Source organism: Choloepus didactylus, chromosome 3 (genome assembly GCF_015220235.1).
Source record: "Choloepus didactylus isolate mChoDid1 chromosome 3, mChoDid1.pri, whole genome shotgun sequence".
NCBI classification, from domain to species: domain Eukaryota; kingdom Metazoa; phylum Chordata; class Mammalia; order Pilosa; family Megalonychidae; genus Choloepus; species Choloepus didactylus.
Window position 1 is genome coordinate 26,145,236 of NC_051309.1, and position 21,994 is coordinate 26,167,229.

General features: G+C 40.1%; 1 protein-coding gene across 3 annotated transcripts in view; it reads left to right on the forward strand.

The window, feature by feature from the left end:
- The first annotated feature begins 6,554 nt into the window (after positions 1-6,554).
- ZCCHC4 (zinc finger CCHC-type containing 4) overlaps positions 6,555-21,994 on the forward strand; it is an 83,249-nt gene continuing 67,809 nt past the window's right edge. For 2 of the 3 annotated variants that reach the window (XM_037829521.1, XM_037829519.1), the window contains exons 1-3: positions 6,555-6,703; positions 7,512-7,630; positions 8,383-8,465. In XM_037829521.1, coding sequence (XP_037685449.1) covers positions 6,577-6,703; positions 7,512-7,630; positions 8,383-8,465 — 329 coding nt within the window. In that variant the 5' untranslated portion in view covers positions 6,555-6,576. The remainder of the gene's footprint in view (positions 6,704-7,511; positions 7,631-8,382; positions 8,466-21,994) is intronic. The other variant, XM_037829522.1, reaches the window with a different exon arrangement.

Genomic DNA, 21,994 nt, shown 5'->3' on the forward strand with positions numbered 1-21,994 from the left:
GTGTAGTATTCCATCATGTGTATATACCACATTTTATTTATCCACTCATCTGTTGAAGGACATTTGGGTTGTTTCCATCTCTTGGCAATTGTGAATAATGCTGCTATGAACATTGGCATGAGGATATCTGTTTGTGTCACTGCTTTCCGATCTTCCGGGTATATACCGAGAAGTGCAATTGCTGGATCGAAGGGTAAATCTATATCTAGTTTTCTAAGGAACTGCCAGACTGACTTCCAGAGTGGCTGAACCATTATACAGTCCCACCAACAATGAATAAGAGTTCCAATTTCTCCACATCCCCTCCAGCATTTGTAGGTTCCTGTTTGTTTAATGGCAGCCATTCTAATTGGTGTGAGACGGTATCTCATTGTGGTCTTAATTTGCATCCCTCTAATAGCTAGTGAAGCTGAACATTTTTTCATGTGTTTCTTGGCCATTTGTACTTCCTCTTCAGAGAACTGTCTTTTCATATCTTTTGCCCATTTTATAATTAGGCTGTCTGTGCTATCGTCATTGAGTTGTAGGATTTCTTTATATATGCAAGATATCAGTCTTTTCTCAGATACATGGTTTCCAAAAATTTTTTCCCATTGAGTTGGCTGCCTCTTTACCTTTTTGACAAATTCCTTTGAGGTACAGAAACTTCTAAGCTTGAGAAGTTCCCATTACCTATTTTTTCTTTTGTTGCTTGTGCTTTGGGTGTAAAGTCTAGGAAGTGTCCGCCTAACACAAGGTCTTGAAGATGTTTTCCTACATTATCTTCTAGGAGTTTTATGGTACTTTCTTTTATGTTGAGATCTTTGGTCCATTTTGAGTTAATTTTTGTGTAGGGTGTGAGGTAGGGGTCCTCTTTCATTCTTTTGGAAATAGATATCCAACTCTCCCAGCCCCATTTGTTGAAAAGACCATTATGACTCAGTTCAGTGACTTTGGGGGCCTTATCAAAGATCAGTCGGCCATAGATCTGGGGTCTATCTCTGAATTCTCAATTCGATTCCATTGATCTATATGTCTATCTTTGTGCCAGTACCATGCTGTTTTGACAACTGTGGCTTATAATAAGCTTCAAAGTCAGGAAGTGTAAGTCCTCCCACATCATTTTTCTTTTTTAGAGTGTCTTTAGCAATTCGAGGCATCTTCCCTTTCCAAATAAATTTGATAACTAGCTTTTCCAAGTCTGCAAAGTAGGTTGTTGGAATTTTGATTGGGATTGCATTGAATCTGTAGAAGAGTTTGGGTAGAATTGACATCTTAATGACATTTAGCCTTCCTATCCATGAACATGGAATACTTTCCATCTTTTAAGGCCCTCTTCAATTTCTTTTAGTAGAGTTATGTAGTTTTCTTTGTATAGGTCTTTTACATCTTTGATTAAGTTTATTCCTAGGGTACTTGATTTTTTTAGTTGCTATTGAAAATGGTATCTTTTTCTTGAGTGTCTCTTCAGTTTGTTCATTTCTAACATATAGAAACATTACTGGAGAAACTAAGATGGTGGCTAGGTGAGACAGGGCAAAAAAATACCTCTGTGAAAAATACTGGATAAAAACCAGAAAGTGACCCAGAATACTGGTTACAGCGATGCACCAGCTGGACAAGTTCTGCTAGTTCCACAGGGGCCGTATACTTGGTGAAACCGGGAGTTTGCATTCTTAAATGAGTGAGTAAGCTGGCTGAAAGACCCGCAGCCATGTGGCATTGTGGGGAAGTCAGGGCTTGGTGTTTGGAGACCGACTGGCTCTTTTAAAAAAAAAAAAGGGTCAAACTCAGGAGTGGCTGCAGTTGCGGGAGTGGGAACCACACAGTAACACACAGCAAGAGGGGGCTGGGTCGGCCTCTCAGTGTCTGGCCTGGAGGACAGTCTGCTGCAGATACCCTCGGGCCGGGGGAATGGAGGGGAGAGCCGGGAGCAGAAAGAAACCCTGCGGCTCGCAGCTGGCTCTCCAGAGGGCTGGATAAACTCCTGCCTGGGGCCATGCCCACAGCCCAGAGCCCCACCAGTTGTCCCAGAGCTGGGAAGGAGGAATTGTGCAAGGAGGCGGGGTTGAGATGCCCTGTTAGGCCATCTTTGCACCAGGTGGAGAGCGCTGCTGCACGTCCTGGCGGCCCAGGGCTTCCCTTGAGGGATGGCATGCACTGGTGATATAGCACGGCATTCCCTCAGCTGGGCTCCTGGAGGATCGCAGCTGGGAGGGGGTACCCACTCGGAGAACCCAGGGACACTACACCAAGTCCGGTGGTTTGTGGGACAGCGAGAGAGAGGGTCTGGGGCTGAACTGAAATGAGGGCTTAGAATCTTGCGGTGGACTTGAATCTCTGGGAAACTGGGGGATTTGAATACTAAAGCTGCCTTTCCTCCCTGGCCACCTGTACACATGCCCTACATTCAGGGCAGATGGCTCCAGCAATACACCCAAACTGAGTTCTCCAACTGAACCCCACAAGAATCATTTCCCCACACACTGCGGGAACAAGGTTGAGAACTGACTTGAGAGGTATAGGTGACTCACAGACACCATCTGCTGGTTAGTTAGAGAAAGAGTACATCACCAAACTGTGTTTCTGAAAAATTAGATTGATATCCTTTTTTTTTTTTTACAAGTTGAAAGAACCCTATCAAGCAAAACAAATGCCAAGAGGCCAAAAACAACAGAAAATCTTAATGCATATGGTAAAACCAGATGATATGGAGAATCCAACTCCAAACACACAAATCAAGATATTGGAAGAGACTCAGTACTTGGCAGGATTAATCAAAGAACTACAATCGAGGAATGAAAACATGGCAAAGGATTTAAAGGACATCAAGAAGACCATGGCCCAGGATATAAGCGACATAAAGAAGACCCTAGAAGAGCATAAAGAAGACATTGCAAGAGTAAATAAAAAAATAGAAGAACTTATAGAAATAAAAGAAACTGTTGGCCAAATTAAAAAGGCTCTGGATATTCAGAATACAAGATTAGAGGAAGCTGAACAACATCTCAGTGTCCTAGAAGTCCACAGAACAGAAAATGAAAGAACAAAAGAAAGAATGGAGAAAAAAATCTAAAAAATTGAAATGGATCTCAGGGATACAATAGATAAAATAAAACATCCAAACTTAAGACTCATTGGTGTCCCAGAAGGGGAAGAGAAGGGTAAAGTTCTAGAAAGAGTATTCAAAGAAATTGTTGGGGAAAACTTCCCCAACCTTATACACAATATAAATATACAAAGCATAAATGCCCAGTGAACTCCAGATAGAATAAATCCAAATAAACCCACTCCAAGACATATTCTGATCAGACTGTCAAATACGGAAGTATAGGAACATAGTTTATGTGTCCTATTGAAGTGAAGGTGGTATCAAAGAAAAACAAGATTGATATGGATTTAAGAGGTTAATTTTAAGCCCCACAGTAAACACAAAGAAATTATTAGAGAATATAACCATAGAGATGAAAAGTAGAGTTTGGGTTAAGAGAAATGGGGGAAGGGGCAATGGGGAGTTAAGAAATGAGTGTAGAGTTGCTGTTTGAGGTGAAGGGAAATTTCTAGTAATGGATGGTGGGAAAGAGCATTACAACATTCTAAACCTGATTAATCCCACTAATGAAAGGCTAGGGAGGGAGTGGAATGGGAAGATTTAGGCTGTATATATGTTTCCACAACTGAAAACAAAAAACAAAAAACAAAAGACAGTCTAACCAGATGACAATTGAATGCTAAGGATGAACTTGGATGGGACAGGAGGCTAGAGGACAGGTGTCTCAAAGGGACACAGTTGAGACATAAGGAAAAGGAAATATAGAATGTAAGCTTTGTATCATTGTTGAATCTATTGTACTTCTTAGCTGTGCTTAATGGGATTGCATGAAAGAATGTTCTTGTTCATGGGAAGTGTATACGTGAATTACAGTGAATGCTCAAGGATGTGTGCAGCTAACTCTCATATGTTCAGACGACAGAGCAACAGATGATGGATGATAGGGAGGGAGGGAAAGAAATAGCGATGTGACAGCATGTTAAAGTTGGTGGATTGAGCTATCAGGGGAGGGGGGGTCAGGGTATGATGGAATTCTGTGTATGGGGCTAGTATTGTTTTTGCAACTGTTCATATAACTTTGAATTTATTTCAAAATAAAACAAAAACAAAACAAAACAAAAAACTTGAAGTGAAAAAGAACAATTAAAGTAAAAAAGAAAAAAAAACGAAACAAACAAACAAAAAAACACAGTTTCAACCTTTATGTGGGAAGCTTTTAGATGACTGATTGGATCTCTTTGATTGTTATTGGTTGCTTGATGTCTTCTGTTCTTCTCTGGTCAGTCTAGGTTGTTCGTATGTTTCCAGGAAATTGTCCATTTCCTCTACATTATCCAGTTTGTTGCCATACAGTTGTTCATAGTATTCTCTTATAATTTTTTTAAGTTCTTCGGGATCTGCAGTAATGTCGTCTTTTTCATTCATTATTTTGTTTATATGGGTCTTCTCTCTTTTTGATTTTGTCAGTCTAGCTAGGGGCTTGTCAATCTTGTTGATCTTCTCAAAGAACCAACTTTTGGTGTTATTTATCCTCTCTATTGTTTTTTTTGTTGTCTATGTCATTTATTTCTGCTTTAATTCTTATTTCTTTTCTTCTACTTGGTTTAGGATTAGTTTACTGTTCATTTTCTAGCTTCTTCAGTTGATCCATTAGTTCTTTGATTTTGGCTCTTTCTTCCTTTTTAATATATGCATTTAGTGCTATAAATTTCCCCCTGAGTACCGCTTTTGCTGCGTCCCATAGGTTTTGGTATGTTGTGTTCTCATTTTCATTCATCTCTATATATTTAGCAATTTCTCTTGCTATTTTTTCTTTAACCCACTGATTGTTTAGGAGTGTGTTGTTTAACCTCCAGGTATTTGTGAATTTTCTAAGTCTCCGATGGTTATTGACTTCTAATTGTATTCCACTGTGGTCAGAGAATGTGCTTTGAATAATTTCATTCTTTTTAAATTTATTGAGCCTTGTTTCATGTCCCAGCATATGATCTATTCTGGAGAAAGTTCCGTGAGCACTAGAGAAGTATGTGTATCCCGGTGATTTGTCTTACCCTTACTTTTAGCATCATAGATTAGTTTTACCCTTTATGACTTTTTTTTCCATAAAATCAACTCTTTTTAAGTGTATAATTCAATGGTTTTTATTACATTCACAGTTTTGTAACAATTACCCTTATCCATTTTTTAACTTTATATGAATGTATACTCTTTTTCTTTGGGCTTATTTGGTTCCACATTTTATTTGCAAGGGTTATCCATGCTTTTGCATGTCATTTTAACTTGACTATTCTTGTTGCTGGGTAGGCTTGGTTCCACCTTAGACCTGGGTGGGAGGGTCTTCTCCCTGGCTCTCCTCCAGCCAGGTCCCACAGGGCAAAAAAATTATGGGGCCAAAGGGACACACCTACCCACAGGCCCCTCATGCCCTGCCATGACCTGAGCCCACCATAAGATTCTTCAGGGCCTCCTTCCCTGGCTCCATCTTCCCAAAGACAGACACCAGCACTAGTGTTCAGGGAAAAGGAAAGGGAAACATGTTGTGCAAAAGCCTAGTGTGTTTGAGGAGCAGTGAGATGTCAAATGTAGCTGGAGTGGATGAAGTGAAAGAAGAGGATAGAAGATGAAGTCAGAGATGTACATGGGAAAGGGCAGATCATCAGCAATTATAAAAACTTTCACTTTTAGTCTAATAAGATGGGAGCCACTGCAGAGTTTGCAAAGAGGAGGGGCATGGCCTGACTTACGCTTTAAAACAATCACTTTGACTTCCTGAGATCAGACACTAGGCATGAAGGGCAGAAGCCAACTCCCATGAGCTGACTACTGCAGTGGCCTAGGAGAGCCACCATGGTGGCTTGGAGCAGAGGAAGTAGCTGAGGAGGTGGTGAGAAGGGGCCAGATGCTGGATATATTTTGAAGGTATACAGCATTTACTGGTGGTCAGATGTGGAGTATGAAAGAAAGAGAGGAATCAAGGATGATACCAAGATTTTGGCCTGAGCCAAAATAATTATACTGTGATACCTCTCCCCAAAGGAGCATGTTAAAGTATAAAGAGGATGCTACCATAAACCTTTGTATACTTAAGCACATGTATAAATGTTAATGGCTGTGTAACTGTAAACATTGTTCAAACGTTGGAAGAAGACACTGAATGTGACTTTAAAAAAAGGGGATTGCACTGCTATCATTTGCTGCTGTTAGTGGTGATGCGGCCTTTTGCACCTATAACTAGTCCAAAATCTTTCCTCCAAAGGCCCGTCTTATTTCTCGGTTATATATTTTTTAAAAGGAGGGTTCTGGCAGGCGCTGAAGGTGAAGCGCAAAACAGGCGCGAATCCACCTCATGGCGCAATTGCGACAAGCAGTCCCTTAGCGGAATTCCCGAGGCGCCCTGCACGGACTGTTTCCGGGAATGCCCTCCGCCCCTGCGTCTGTAGCTCCTCCTGGGCGCTTGGGGGCGCTGTGGGTTGCTGTGGCTCGCGGCGACGCTCTTTCTCAGGCTCCTTGGTTCGGACTGAGGCTTTCGGGACGGCAGCGGGAAGATGGCAGCCCCCAGGGACCAGCTTGAAGCTATGGAGGCAGAGGGGATCTCGGGGCGCCGGGGAGGATCAGGAGTGGAGGTGGTTCTTTCTCCGTATCCCGCCGCCCCCGCCCCACTGTGTCCTCACGGTGGGTCGGCGTCTGGTGTCAACCGGGTTGTCGGGAGTCAGGGGCAAAAGTTGGCCTGGAGGTTTGTGGGCTTTCGGAGCTCCTAGATTTTCAGCCAGTATTTTTTTTTTTTCCCCGCACCATGTGTAATTCCTGGAAAACGTCCTTACTTCGGAACGTTTTGTTTTTTAGTTTTCTTCAGAAACCATCATAGTCCCGACTGTTCTGATTTGGCTCCAGGGCTGTTACTCTTTTTTTGGTGGGAGTCGTGGTAAACTGTGGGCAAAGAGGATGCATGGGATAAAATATCTCTCCTTGTCCAACCTTTCGAAGATTTCATTTGTTGTTGTGCAGTCTTTTCAATAAAAAAATGTCAAGGAAAACGCTTGAATGAATTTTGGTCTGCCTGGAAACCAGGCTCAGTTTTTGTCTAAGTTATGGGGAGGTGTGTTCAAATCTAAAAGCTCGAGTTTTCGCCGAAAGGGCAACGGAGCTGGAGGGGGCAAAGTGGTTAGTTCTCTAGACCTCCTTCTAGTTTTAGTCTCATGACCCAGGTCCTTATCTTTCAATTTGCGTGCGGCTGCTATATTGACAATAGCGTTTCCTTTCTGGCGGAAACCAGTTTTCAAAGATTAATAGTTATATCTAATAAGCAGTCATTGCCTGAATGTTGTGACTGAGAAAAAAGTAGTTTATTGACAAGAATGGTAGATTTAATTACGATAAATTGCCTATAAAACCAGAACAAGTCCTATTTAAGGGCTGTGAAAACTAAGAAACTTGATGTAGATGAGTATTTGATGTGCTTTTTTCCCTGTTCTGGAACTAGGACCTACTCTTCTGTTTGTAAAGGTGAACCAAGGGAAAGAAGAAACACGGAGGTTTTATGCCTGCTCAGCCTGTAGAGATAGGAAAGACTGTAATTTTTTTCAATGGGAAGATGAAAAGGTACATTAACTTTTTGCATATACAATTTTATATTTTTGATGTACATGAATTTTATTGAGAATGTCTAAACAAATTAAAATGGATACAGTTTGAACATTATATGAGATGCATCTCTAAAAGAGATGTCATACTTAGTTTTGGGTTCAGGAGACTATTTAAATACAATCTTGCTCTAATTACTGGTGCCCTAAACTACTGTTACAGTAAGTTCCTCTATTAGTATTGGGTGGCTGATCTTCCCTTTGCAAATATAGATTTCTTCCTAAAGAGTCTAGGTTATGATCATTTCCAGGCAGTGTTCAAAGAACACTTTTTTGTTGTTGTTGAATATATGCACTGAACATCTTTTATGCAACTGCTGCATGACCCTCTTAAGGCACTTAGAGATATAATTATGAGCTTGGTATCCTCCTCGGTTCAGCTACAATTAAGGTTTTGAATGTTTTGACCAGAGAATTTTCAGCTTTTTCATGTTTATTGGAAAGCAGTCTTGTTTATCACTCTTCTGATGATCCATTAATATCATCAGGAGAGTTAGTCTCAGTGCTTTAATATTGCTTCAAACTGCTCTAGAATCTGCCCCCCCCCCCATTTCCATTTCTGTGTTGTGTTTTTTCCTCAGAAATGAATGCTTGTTTACAACATTGAGCTGCTTAAATTTCTGGTTGCCTGATGACAGGAATGTGACACTGTTTTTCCAATACTGAATAGCAAGTTTGATAGTTTACTAAATGGACTTTATACTCTTTCAGGTGTCAGGAGCTAGACTTGCTGCGCGAGAAGCTCATAATCGAAGATGTCAGCCTCCCCTATCTCGAAAACAGTGTGTGGAAAGGTACTGATGAAATGTCAGTTTTCTTTATTATTTTAGCTACAAGGTTTCTTTTGCTAAATACTAAAAGAATAAAAAAAAATTTAAAAGCTTAAACATCTGCATAGTTAAATTATGGGTGAATTGGATTAAATCACAGATTTAATTCTTTGGCAAATCTGTGATAAAAATTCATTCCTTTAGCAATCAGTGATTTAATGCCTCCTTTGTCATAGGCATCATGCTCTGTGTTCTAGGAGAAGCTCCTTAAGAAACCTGTTATCTGGGATGCAGATGACACATAAGTTTTAATGATCATGTTGCTCCCTTCAGGCTACCTTGACTGCTGTGTTCAGAAGGATTCTGAGGCTCTATCCAGACTAAGTGGAATGGAATATTGGGATCTATTAAAAATGTCTTTCTTGAGCTTCTCAGTAACTGATTTTAAAGTTCTTTCATGGAGGAGGCACCCTCCTTCCACCCCAGCCCCCATCTCTTTTGAGGAGGCTTTTCGTAACATAACTTGATTACATCTTAACTACCATCCGAGATCTCTCTTACTGTACAGGAATTCAATCAACAATAAAAAGTGCTGAAAAGGGCAGTGATATAATTGAGCACTACCGCAATATGTGTTTTACATTTTATGTTATTTAGTCTTACTAGGGTGGTTTACGTAGAATAGGAACTTGAGACTTGAAGAACTTGAGTCTTTATCAAATTCACACCACTAGAGTGACTGAGCAGTATCTCAAACTTATGTCTCTGATCTGAAACATTATTTTAAGGCTAAAAGCAGATAGTAATTAACACACGATGTGATTTAATTTAAGGAGATAAAATGTGAGGAGTTACATGGAGATATATTGTAATGAGATTATCATAAGGAGATAAAATAGAATAATTGAAGACGAAGAAAGTAGAAACACGTTGCCCATGGTTTCCTTCCTTTGGAACCACCAATTCAAGTCATTTTGTAGTATTTCCTCCTGGCCTTTTTTCCTTCACCATAGATTGTTTGTTTTACAAGGTTGTAGTCATTGTGAGTACATAGTTTTATACGCTATTCTTACCAATTGCTTTTATCTGATAAGCAAGTTTTTTGTGTCATTACGTTATGATATTGATGCAATTAAATTTTTTTTTCAATGAAGAGAACTGTTTATATAATTTGAAATCATTAATCAAAGCCTTGAACATAACCCATTAATGCAAACTTGTGCAACGTGGGAGGCAAAGTATTTATTTCACGTTACTTGCTTCCCTGAAAATTTGCTTTGCTTTATTATAGAGTAGTGATTTTTGATACTTGTGTGTTGTAGCGTATAGATAATGTTTAAAATGAATTCAATACAATGAAATAAACAAGAATTAAATTTCCTTTTAAAAAAAATCACCATGAGGGAAAAATAATTTTCTGCCAATACAGCCTAAAATTCATAAACTCAATTTCATCAGGAAAAAAACACAGAAAAAAAAACAACACAATTTGAGGAATATTCTTTAAAAAGATGATTCAGCTGCTTTCTAATAAGTCCAGATGAAGGAAATAATTCAGATATATTCAGATGAAAGAGAATAAATATACCTGAAAAAGAAATGCCATGTTTGATATGAGAATGGGCACTATTATGTTTTGCCTTTCTACATTTCTACATTATTGTTAATATTAAAATTTTACTTGGTTGATAGGACATGATTGGGTAATTGTTGAGGTTGGGACAAGGCCCCTAGATGAGATATTTGTACTACAATGAGGTTAATTTAATAATTGTGGTAATGTTCCTGTGAATACAGTTCTTAAGTGAAATACTACAAGAAGAATTAAAGAAGCTGACATTTTTTGAAACATAAACTTAAAACTGTTAAAGAAAACCTTATTGTACTAGGAATATGAAATAATGTTAAATTAGTGATGAAAGAAATTAAATAAAGACTTCACATGTGTTACTTTTCCTCCTCACGAAGGCACAGGTTCAGATCAGTGTGAGATTACACTGACCTGCTTTCATGGGATATGAGAAGTATGGTCACAGTCAGTGCAGCCTGGGCCTACTCCCTTGGGCTTCAGCAAATTTGGGAATGGAGAGATCAGGGAAGTATTCTTCCTTTGCTAATAGTCCTGTTTTCAGATCTGGAACAAAATATTTGTGACATTTGGGGTTCATCTCTCCCAAGTGCAGCACCATGGAAAAGGGGGACCTGGGGTGGGCATTCACTTTTTTTTTTTTGTATAATAAATTTTATTTTGAAGTAAGTTCAATCTTACAGGAACAGTTGCAAAAACAGTACAAACCCCATACATAGAACTCCATCATACCCCGAACCCCCTCCCCTGATACCCCGATCCATCACCTTTAAGATCCTGTCACACCACTGTCTCTTTCTTTCCCTCCCTCTCTCCCTCCCTTCCTCCCTCCCTAACATCCATCTTCTATTGCTCTGTCCTCTGAACATATGAGAGCAAGCTGCACATATCTTTGAACAAACAGTATAATTCACATATACCTTTCCCATAGACAAGAACATTATTTTATGCAATCTCATTAAACGCAGCTAAGAAGTTCAAGAAATTCAACATTGATATAAAGCTTACATTCTATATTTCCTTTTTTTTTTTTTTTTTCTTGTGTCCCATCTGTGTCCCTTTGAGCCTCCTCTCCTCCGACCTCAGATCCCATCCAGGATCATCCTTGGCATTTAATTGTCATCTATTTAGACTGTCTTTTCTTTTTTTTTTTTTTTTTTCCAATTATGGAAAGATATATATATAGCCTAAATCTTCCTATTCCACCCCTCCCTAGAATTCCATTAGTGGGATTAATCACATTTAGAATGTTGCAATGCTGTCACCTTCCGACCATCCATTTCTAGAAGTTTCCCTTCACCCCAAACAAAAACCCTACTCTCATTTCTTAACTCTCCATTGCCCCTTCCCCTATTTCTTGGAACCCCTACTCTGCTTTTCATCTCTTTGGTCATATTCTCTGATACTTTCTTTGTGCTTACCATGGGGCTTAAATTTAACATCTTAAATCTATAACAATCTTGTTTTTCTTTGATACCAACTTAACTTCAATAGGACATGTAAACTGTGTTCCTGTACTCCTCCATTCCCCCACCTTTATGTAGTTCTTGTCAAAAATTACATATTTTACATTGAGTCCAAAACCACTGATTTATCATTACAGTTTATGTATTTTAGATCCTGTAGGAAGTAAATAGTGGAGTTATAAATCAACAATACAGTGGTATTGGTCTTTATATTTACCATGTGATCTTTACGGGAAGTCTTTATTTCTTCATGTGGTTTCAGTCAATTGTTTAGTGTCCCTTCCTTTCAGCCTGCTTAGGACTGATCTACTGGTGATGAAGTCCCTCAGCTTTTGATTATCCGGGAATGTTTTCATCTCCCGCTCATTTTTATCCTTCAGGTGTTTGTGAATTCTCCAAGTCTCTGATGGTTATTGACTTCTATTTGTATTCCATTGTGGTCAGAGAATGTGCTTTGAATAAATTCATTTTTTTATTATTTATTTTATTGAGGCTTGTTTTTATGTCCCCGCATACAGTCCATTCTGGAGAAAGATCCATGATCACTAGTGAAGAACGTGTGTCCCAGTGACCTGGGATGTAATATTCTATATATGTCTGTTAAAAGTCTCTATATCTCTCTCTCCTTTCTTTGTTTCTCTGTTGGTAGGGCTCCCTTTAGTATCTGAAGTAGGGCAGGTCTTTTATTAGCAAAATCTCTCAGCATTTGTTTGTCTGTGAAAAATTTAAGCTCTCCCTCAAATTTGAAGGAGAGCTTTGCTGGATAAAGTATTCTTGGTTGGAAATTTTTCTCTCTCAGAATTTTAAATATGTCATGCCACTGCTTTCTCACCTCCATGGTGGCCGCTGAGTAGTCATTACTTAGTCTTATGTTGTTTCCTTTGTAGTGGTGAATTGCTTTTCTCTTGCTGCCTTCAGAACTTGCTCCTTCTCTTCAGTATTTGACAGTCTGATCAGAATATGTCTTGGAGTGGGTTTGTTTGAATTTATTCTATTTGGAGTTCGCTGGGCATTTATGCTTTGTGTATTTATATTGTATAGAAGGTTGGGGAATTTTTCCCCAACAATTTCTTTGACTACTCTTTCTAGACCTTTACCCTTCTCTTCCCCTTCTGGGACACCAATGAGTCTTAAATTTGGATGTTTTATTTTATCTATCATATCCCTGAGATCCATTTCAATTTTTTCAATGTTTTTCCCCATTCTTTCTTTTTTTCTTTCATTTTCTGTTCTGTGCTGAGTTGTTGTTCAACTTCCTCTAATCTTGTATTATGAGTATCCAGAGTCTTTTTAATTTGGCCTACAGTTTCTTTAATTTCCATAAGATCTTCTATTTTTTTTATTTACTCTTGCAATATCTTCTTTATGCTTTTCTAGGGTCTTCTTTATGTCTTTTATATTCTGTGCCATGCTTTTCTTCAAGTCTTTTATATCCCGTGCCATGCTCTCATTGCCTGTCTGTAGTTCTGTGATTAATTCTGCCAGGAACTGTGTGTCTTCGGATCTTTTGATTTGAGTGTTTGGGTTCGGGTTCTCCATGTCGTCTGGTTTTATCATATGCTTTAAGATTTTCTGTTGTTTTTGGCCTCTTGGCATTTGCTTTACTTGATCTTTAATTTTTAGAATTGCAGCTTGGTGACATACACGTTCTCTAACTAACCAGCAGATGGCGTCCGTGAGTCACTTATTCCCCTCAAGTCAGTTCTCCCCAACTTTGTGGTGTGTGGGGATCTGATTCTTTTGGGGTCCAATTGGTGCACTTAATTTGGGTGTGTTGTCGGTGCTGTGTGCCCTCAATGAGGGGTGTGTGCCTGAGGGGTTAGGGAGGAAGGGCAGGTTTAATAATCAGACCTCCCAGGTGTTCCCGGAGATTTAAGGCTGTTCTCTGCCACTGACACAAAAGTCCCTGGTATTGGCATAGGTTCCCTGGGATTTCCTAGCGGTTACCCCCTCCCTGCTGTGCTTTTCCAGGACCTCTGCTGGGGGGAGGGTAGGGCCGTGTCACGTCACAAGTGAGCGCCGGCCTCCAGGGAAGCCCTGGGCCACTGGGCTGTGTAGGGGTGTTCCCAGCCTGCTTCAAAGATAGTTGAATGGGATGTGTTAACTTCCCCCTTTCCGCACAGCTACACCCTTCCAGCTCCGGGACCATCAGCCGTGGGTGTATTCAAGGCAACTGTCCATGGCCAATATTGTGTTGTGTGAGCGGTGCTGCGGGAGACTCCCTGTCGGGCTGGGTGTTTTGGCTTGGCTCTGTGCTGTGTGTTCAGCCCCAGGCAGTAGCAGCCCCGCCCGCTGGGGAGACAGCTGCAAGTCGTGCATCTCCCGTTTGCTGCCCTGGACCCGAGACAATCAGCAGTGGGTGTGGGAAGGGGTATCCTCTACCCCAGACACCAAGGTGTTAGTCCAGACCGCTCCCGTCTTATCTGCAGCTGTTCCCAGGCTTCTTCTTTTTTTTTTTTTTAAAAATGCCAACCCACCGTTTCCCCACACCGCAGCGTGGCCGAGGGACTCAGCCGACTCAACTCACTCGTTTCAGAATGCAGACTCCAGGTTTCACTAAACGCATGTTCCCTGTGGCTTTAGCAGATCTTGTGCGGCTGTTGCTACTCTGGAAGTGGTGTTCTGGGTCACTTTCTGGTTTTTTATCTAGTGTTTTCCACAGAGGTGTTTTTTTCTCTGTCTCACCTAGCCGCCATCTTAGGTTCCCCTCGACGCGATTAAATTTTATACTAAAATCTAGGTGATGTTGTTTCCCTGGATAATGAAATTTTTGTCTTTGTACTGCCAAAATGTGGTTTTTTGATAATAAAGAATTTTTGAAATTCCTATTTTATATTAATTAGAACATAGATAGTGTTCTGGCAGAAATATAAAGTATTAAAGAACTTCTAAAAGGATATTTCTTTGTTGCCAGACAGCACGTCTTCACAAAATGATTTTCAACATCTTAATCTGTGGTCCATAACCTTGGATTTTGTTGCCACAAGCCTCCATCCAACCATCCATCCATTCAGTCTTTGTTCATTCAGCATGTATTTGTTGTGGGCTCAAAAGAACTTAAAATGCTAGTAATGGAGTTGGTATACAAGTTTCTACAATGCAAAGAAGAATGTGTTAAGTGCCATCAGTGTTCACTGAAAAGATGAAGTGCTCTGAATCAGAGGCCTTAGAGCTAACTATGCCTCATTTGATCAATAGAGGCATCATGTAAGGACATGGTTTTGGAATGGGTTTTGCAGGCTGGGTAGAAGTTTCACTTTTTGCAATGTAATGTCAGTAATTTCTCTGGATCACTTTATAATAGATACTTCTGTGCTTTATGCTCTGTTTTCTCTGGAGTAAAAAGTTTGAAATCTGTAATTCCTCTAAAAATTTTCAGTGACTTAAGATATGAAAGCCCTATGAATATTTTGGCTTTATAGTCAAAGGCTAAATAAATTACATATTCTCTTAGCGTATCTTTAGCTTGGGACTAGCAGTTCATTCTGTATGTAAATGGACCTAAAGATGACAAAACACTTATTACTTGAAAGTGTAATTGTTTTAACTTGGATAATTTAATGTTGTATCAGTCATTTGTAAATTAGCTTGCTAAATTAACTACTATATTTGAAAGTATTAAAATGGATTTAAACTTTATACCTATTTTATAAAGCATATTTTTCATCTGTTACTGTGGAGTAACAAGAACTTTTCATTGACTAATTTATTAGTTAAATCATTAGAAAGGAATGATGATAGCTGGCAAGATAAATTGATCTTTATTATCTGATTTTTATTATGGAGTGACATACTGCACAGATATCTAGGTTCTACGGAATAGGATTTGAGATTCATTTTTCTAATCTTCTTACTCTTTGAAGCATGCTTTATGTGTCATATGTGTTCAGTTGATAGATTTACATTTTGTGGCTGAGATTTGTCTCTTATAGTTTTTAGCTGTCTGTGATGCCTTAAAATGTGTTATTATTCTATTACGTGGTGCACTAGGACTCTTATTGTGACCTATGGAGTCTTATGGAAAATATATATGAATGCTAAAATCAGCATTAATTTATATGCATCCGCATAGCTTTTTTAGTTATTTCATTTGGTTACGTTTTTCCAGTGTTCATTTAAACTCAAATTTTCAAGGTCTGCTATTAGGGAAATGCTGTAAGCATAATTTATCTACTCCAGGAAAGGCAAATGGAACATCAAATGGTGATCAATAAAAATGACATTTCAAAATGTTAGCTGGTAATTTGTGAATCAGGCTGAGCCATGCAGTAGAATGAATTTTTTCTCCCCTGGGTGTATACAGTAAATGAATAAGGAGGGAACACTGCGTAATCTGTAGCTCTTCATACTCTCCTGTTCTTTCTACCCAGCCTTGAGAAAAGCTTTGTGTCTGTTAAATTTGAAATGGTATAGTTGAATGATTATGACGTGATTTTGAATATAGAGAAGTAGACACAAAATCTCAGTTTATCTTTTATCAAGAGACGGTTAATAAACTAGCAATAAAGTTTTCTGAAGGACAATTTGGAAACACTGAAAGGAAAAGGGTAATTGACAGGGCACAAAGATATATCATATGGGTGGGTGTTCATTTAGCAGTGTTCTTCTTTTCTTTCTTTTAAAAATAAACTTAATACCTTATGATAGTTCCTGTGTCATGGATGAATTGTCACACTAGGTCCTCATTGCTCTGAGCTTTCTTTCATCTCTTCCTAGGGATTTTGCAGCTTGTCCTGCTTCAGGTATGTTGCTTGGTGTGTGAACACAGTCCTTTGCCCATATCTGAGAAACAAAATCTGACACACTTCATCTCCTTGTGGGTTCTATCTCCCTTAGGTCCTGTAAAGCACTAGATTGTTGCCTTTGTTCTTCCAAAAATGAGCATTTACTTCTTCAGTATCAAATGACGGTTCCATTTCTTCTCTTGATGCCTGACTGTGCACAATCCCTTTGTGTTTGGTTCTGAATCATAGTGTGTGATGGCAGTTACACTCTGTGTGTAGTTCCATCAGTGCACACTACTGAATTGAAGCAATGAATGACAGCATGGTGAGCTAAGACCAAGTTTGCACAATCCCACCTACATCATAAGCTCCATCTGGCAGATGGCAATTATAAATTGATCTTGACATAATAGATGTTAATATTGATATGTGAAAAAATTGCGTCATAGAACTGATGAAATAGGGTGGTTGGGTTTTACTTTGTGATGTAGTTTGACAGGCTTTTTATTAATGGGGTGGATTTAGTAGATATGCTTGGTCTTAGTTTCGCAATTTTTTTTTTAAATTCAGTTTTGTTGAGATGTATTCACAAACCATACAGTCATCCACAGTATACAATCAGTTGTTCAAAGTACCATTATATAGTTGTGCATTCATCACCACAATCAATTTTTGAACATTTTCATTACCACACACACAAAAGAAATGAGAATGAAAATTAAAGAAAAAAGAACACCCCAAATATTCCATATGCCACATCCCTCCCTATTATTCATTTACCTTTTGTCTTCATTTTTCTACTCATCTGTCCATACACTGGGAGTAGGAGCCACAAGATTTTCACAATCACATGGTGTATTAATTAAGGTTTCTAGGGAAACAGAACCAACAAGAGATATCTGTAAATATAAAATTTTATAAAAGTGTCTCACACCTGTGGGGATGCATGAGTCCAAATTCCATAGGGCAGATGCACAAGTCCAAATTCAGTAAGGCAGGCAGCGAACTGGCAACTCTGCTGAAGGTGTTCAATGAACTCCTCAGGAAGTGTTTTGTTGGCAAGCCAAAGAAGAAGTGAAGGTTCCCTCTCTCCCTTAAAAGTCTTCAACTGATTGGATTAAATCCAGATGATGGAATTCTCTCATTGAGGAAGACATGCCCTTCGTTGATGTAATCAATCACAGGTGCAGTCAATTGACTGATGATTGTATAAATCAGCTTTCTGGTTTATTAACCAGCCACAGATGTCTTTGCAGTAACAGTTAGGCCAGTGCTTGCTCAACCAGATACCTGGACACCATCAGATGGCCAAATTGACACATGAAGCTAACCATCACACATGGTCACACAGTGTAAGCTATGTAGTTATACAGTTGTCTTCAAGAATAAAGGCTACTGAGTTGCAGTTCAAGTTTCAGGTATTTCCTCCTACCTATTCCAATACACTAAAAACTAAAAAGGGATATCTATATAATGAATAAGAATAACCTCCAGAATGACCTCTTGTCTCCATTTGAAATCTCTCACCACTGAAACTTTATTTTGTTTCATTTCTCTTCCCCCTTTTGGTCCAAGAAGGCTTTCTCAGTCCCATGATGCCAGGACCAAGCTCATCTCCACGAGTCATGCCCCACATTGACAGGGAGATTGACACTCCTGGGAGTCATGTTCCATGTAGGGGAGAGGGCAGTGAGTTTACCTGCAGAGTTGGCTTATAGAGAGAGACCACATCTGAGCAACAAAAGGTGTTCTCTGGTGGTGACTCTTAGGCACAATTTTAAGTAGGCTTAGCCTCTCCTTTGCAGTGATAAACTTCATAAGGGCAACCCCCAAGATTGAGGGTTCGGCCTTCTAAATTGGTAGTCCCCAATGCTTGTGAGAATATCATTAATTCCCCAGATGGGGGAGTTTAATATTTCCACATTTTCCCCCAGTCCCTCAAGGACACTTTGCAAATACATTTTTATTCTCTGCCCAAATTACTGTGGGATGTATCCGGGCTTCACACTAACCTGTACAAACCAATCAGATTTCACTCCCTATTCAAAGTTCCATGTAATTATAGTGTTTGAGTAAACTAACCTTACAAGTTAAATTATATAGTGTGTTACAAAAAAATACAGATTTTGTACCTAATAAACATCTCTTCCTTTGGTCTCACACAGAAGTTGAAGTTTTAAAACACTGTCAATATCGTCCTTTATACATTAGTCTGATTTACCTTAGTCCTTACCAAGCCCATTTCATTCATATCCTAATTGAAGTTTGATCTCTTTTTCAGACTCTTTAACATTTGCTGTATGGAGTAATGCTAACACTCATAGCTGCTGGGCTCTGGCTCTGAGTCTCAGGTGACACATAGATACTCAAAGTTCCAGGGACCAACCATGTTATACACAAAGAGCCCAGCATCTTAGAAATAGACGTAACTGCTGTAAGAGCTTACAATCTAGGAGCCTTTACAATAAGCCTTCCCCTGATAACCCATGTTCTCAGATTCAGTTCTCAGAGTTTGCACATTATAGTCAGTCCATAACAGTGAGGCATTATAATGTTTTTCCTTTCATTTCTTGTTTATTTCACTTAGCATGCTATCCTCAATGTCTATTCTGGTTTGCTAATGCTGCTGTTATACAAAATAACAGAAATGGATTGACTTTTATAAAGCGGTTTCATTTGGTTACAAATTTACAGTTCTACAGCCATAAATGTGTCCAAATCAATGCATAAACATGGGTATACCCTTGCTGGAGAAAGGCATTGGCGTCTGGAAAACCTCTGTTGGCTCAGAAGGCATGTGGCTGGTGTGTGCTTGCTCCCAGGTTGTGTTTGAAAATGACATTCCAAAACGTGTAGGCTTGGCTTCTTAGAGCAAACTCTGGGCTAGTATCTCCAAAGTGTCAGCAAAAGTCTGCTTTCGAAGGCTGTCTCTAAAATGTCTCTGTAAACTGCAGCACTGAGCTCCTTCTGTCTGATTTCTTATAGGACTCGGGTAAACTAATCAAGACCCAGACTAAATGGGCTGGGCCACACCTCCATGGAAATAATCTAATCAAAGGTATTACCCACAGTTGGGTAGGTCACATCTCCATGGAAACAACCTAATCCAAAGATTCCAACCTAATCAACACTAATACATCTGCCCCCATAAGATTGCATTAAAGAACATGATATTTTGGGGGACATAATACATCCAAACTGGCACCATGCCCATTCACCTCAAAACTTCATTCCCTCTTGTAGCAGCTTAATATTTCATTGTATGTATACACCAGTTTGCCATTCCGTTCATCAGTCGATGTACCCTTAGGCCACCTCCATCCACTGCAAATCATGAATGTAGACCTCATGAACTCCACTGTGCAAATGACCATTTGTGTCCCTCTTTTCAGTTCTTCCAAGTATATATACCAGTAACAGGGTTGAAGGACCATATGGCAACCCCATGCTTAGCTCCCTGAGTAACCACCACACTGCCCTCCAGTTGGGCTGCACCATTCTACTTCCCCACCAGCGGCGATGAGGTACATCTCTTTCTCCACATTTTCTCCAGTACTTGTATCCTGTGTTTATTTTTTAGACAGTTTTATTCATACACCATACATTCCATTCTATGTAAACAATCGATGGTTCCCTGTATAATCACATAGTTATGCATTCACTACCACTTTCTATGAGAACATTTCCATTTCTTCCGCAAAAAAAGAGGGAGAGGTGAAAAAAGAAAAAAGGAAAAACGAAAAAGAAAAGAATGATGACTAAAAAGCAATAAAAGACAAAACAAAATAAAAATAAAATACAATAAAAAAGGCAGACAACACCACCAATGCCAAGAATCCCATACCCCTCCCTTATATCCCCCTCTTGTAGACATTTAGCTTTGGTATATTGCCTTTTGTATTAGTTAGGGTTCTCCTTGGAAACAGAATCAATGAGAGATGTCTCTTATTATCAAATTGTAAAAGTGACTCACGCAACTGCGGGAGCCCACGAGTCCAAATTCTGCAGAGCCGTCAACAAGCTGTCAACTCCAAGGAAGACGTCCGACGAACTCCTCGGGAAACGAACCGACAACTTTGACGAACTCCTCAGGAAACGAACCAGCAACTTTGAAGAACTCCTCAGAAAACGAACCGACAACTTTGACGAACTCCTCAGGAAACGAACCGGCAACTTCGACGAGCTCCCCAGGAAAAGCTTCACTGAGCAGCTGAAGAAGAAGTGAAGGTTCTCTAACCGTCCGGCTTATAAGCCTCCAACTGATCACCCGGACCAAATCCAGCCAATTGCATTCTCTCACTGTGGAAGCACGCCCCTTGATGAGTCATCAGTCAGCTGCAGTCAATTGACTGATGATCCGACAAACCAACCAGCCTCAAATAGCCTCACAGCAATCGTCAGTCCAGTGCCCGCTTGACCAGACAGCTAGGCCACCTAGCCAAGTTGACACATGAACCCAACCATCACAGTCCACCCCTTGTCAACTTGGCAGTTGTACACATCACCTAAAACCATATCTTCAAAATGAACGTTACAACTTATGCCATATGATAAGGGGATAAGACAGAGAAGAAAGCAAAAATATTTTCTTCACAGACAAATACAAACATAATCATCACAAAACGAGGAAATATTCATATCATCATAGTCCTCGTTTCTGTAACTGGTCACGTGGCCGTAGTTCATATTTATCACGACCTTCTTCCACTACCCATTCCATGTTCCCTTTACCCTCAGCAAGCACTTCAGCTGGCCGTGGTTCTTTGCCTGGTGGGGTGACCCAAACCTTCATTCCTGAAGTTTCTTGGCCATTGGTAGTCCTGCCTGGATTGGGTTGTTGCAGTTTTCCATTGACTTGAATCACGGGGCATGGTAGTACTATGAGACGCCCCAGGGGATCTCCTGTATGCCAGGAAAACTCTTCTTCACTTCCATTGTGTAGTTGCAGTGCTATTTCCCCTTGATAGTCAGGATCAATCACCCCAGCCAGTACAGTAATCCCCTTACTTGCCTGTTGATTCAGAGGCATAAGAAGCCCAAAGTGGCCAGGTGGCAGCCTTAACTTCCAGTTCAATGGGATTATTATTGTGTTTCCTGGGGGAAGCACTCCTCCTTTTGGAACCAAGGCTTGTAGACCAGCAGAGCTTAAACTTGCAGGGACAGGAAGCAATTTCCCTAGTGGATCACTAGGAGTGATAGTGAGTGGTGCTACTCCTGTTTCCACCCCTTGATTCCTGGACCCATGAATCCTGGCTATGGGAGAAACAGCACCATAGAGTGGACACTGATTCAGAGCATACACAGCCTCCTGGAGAACACTGCCCCAGCTCTGCAAGGTATTGCCGCCTAGTTGGCGCCGTAACTGAGTCTTCAATAGGCCATTCCACCGTTCTATCAACCCAGCTGCTTCTGGATGATGGGGAACATGGTAAGACCACAAAATTCCATGAGCATGTGCCCATCCCCTCACTTCATTTGCTGTGAAGTGGGTTCCTTGGTCCGAAGCAATGCTGTGTGGAATACCATGACAGTGGATGAGGCATTCTGTAAGTCCACGTATTGTAGTTTTGACAGAAGCATGTCGTGCAGGGAAGGCAAACCCATATCCGGAGTATGTGTCTATTCCAGTAAGAAAAAATCGCTGCCCTTTCCATGATGGAAGTGGTCCGATGTAATCAACCTGCCACCAGGTAGCAGGCTGATCACCCCGAGGAATGGTGCCATATTGGGGACTGAGTGTGGGTCTCTGCTGCTGGCAAATTGGACACTCAGCAG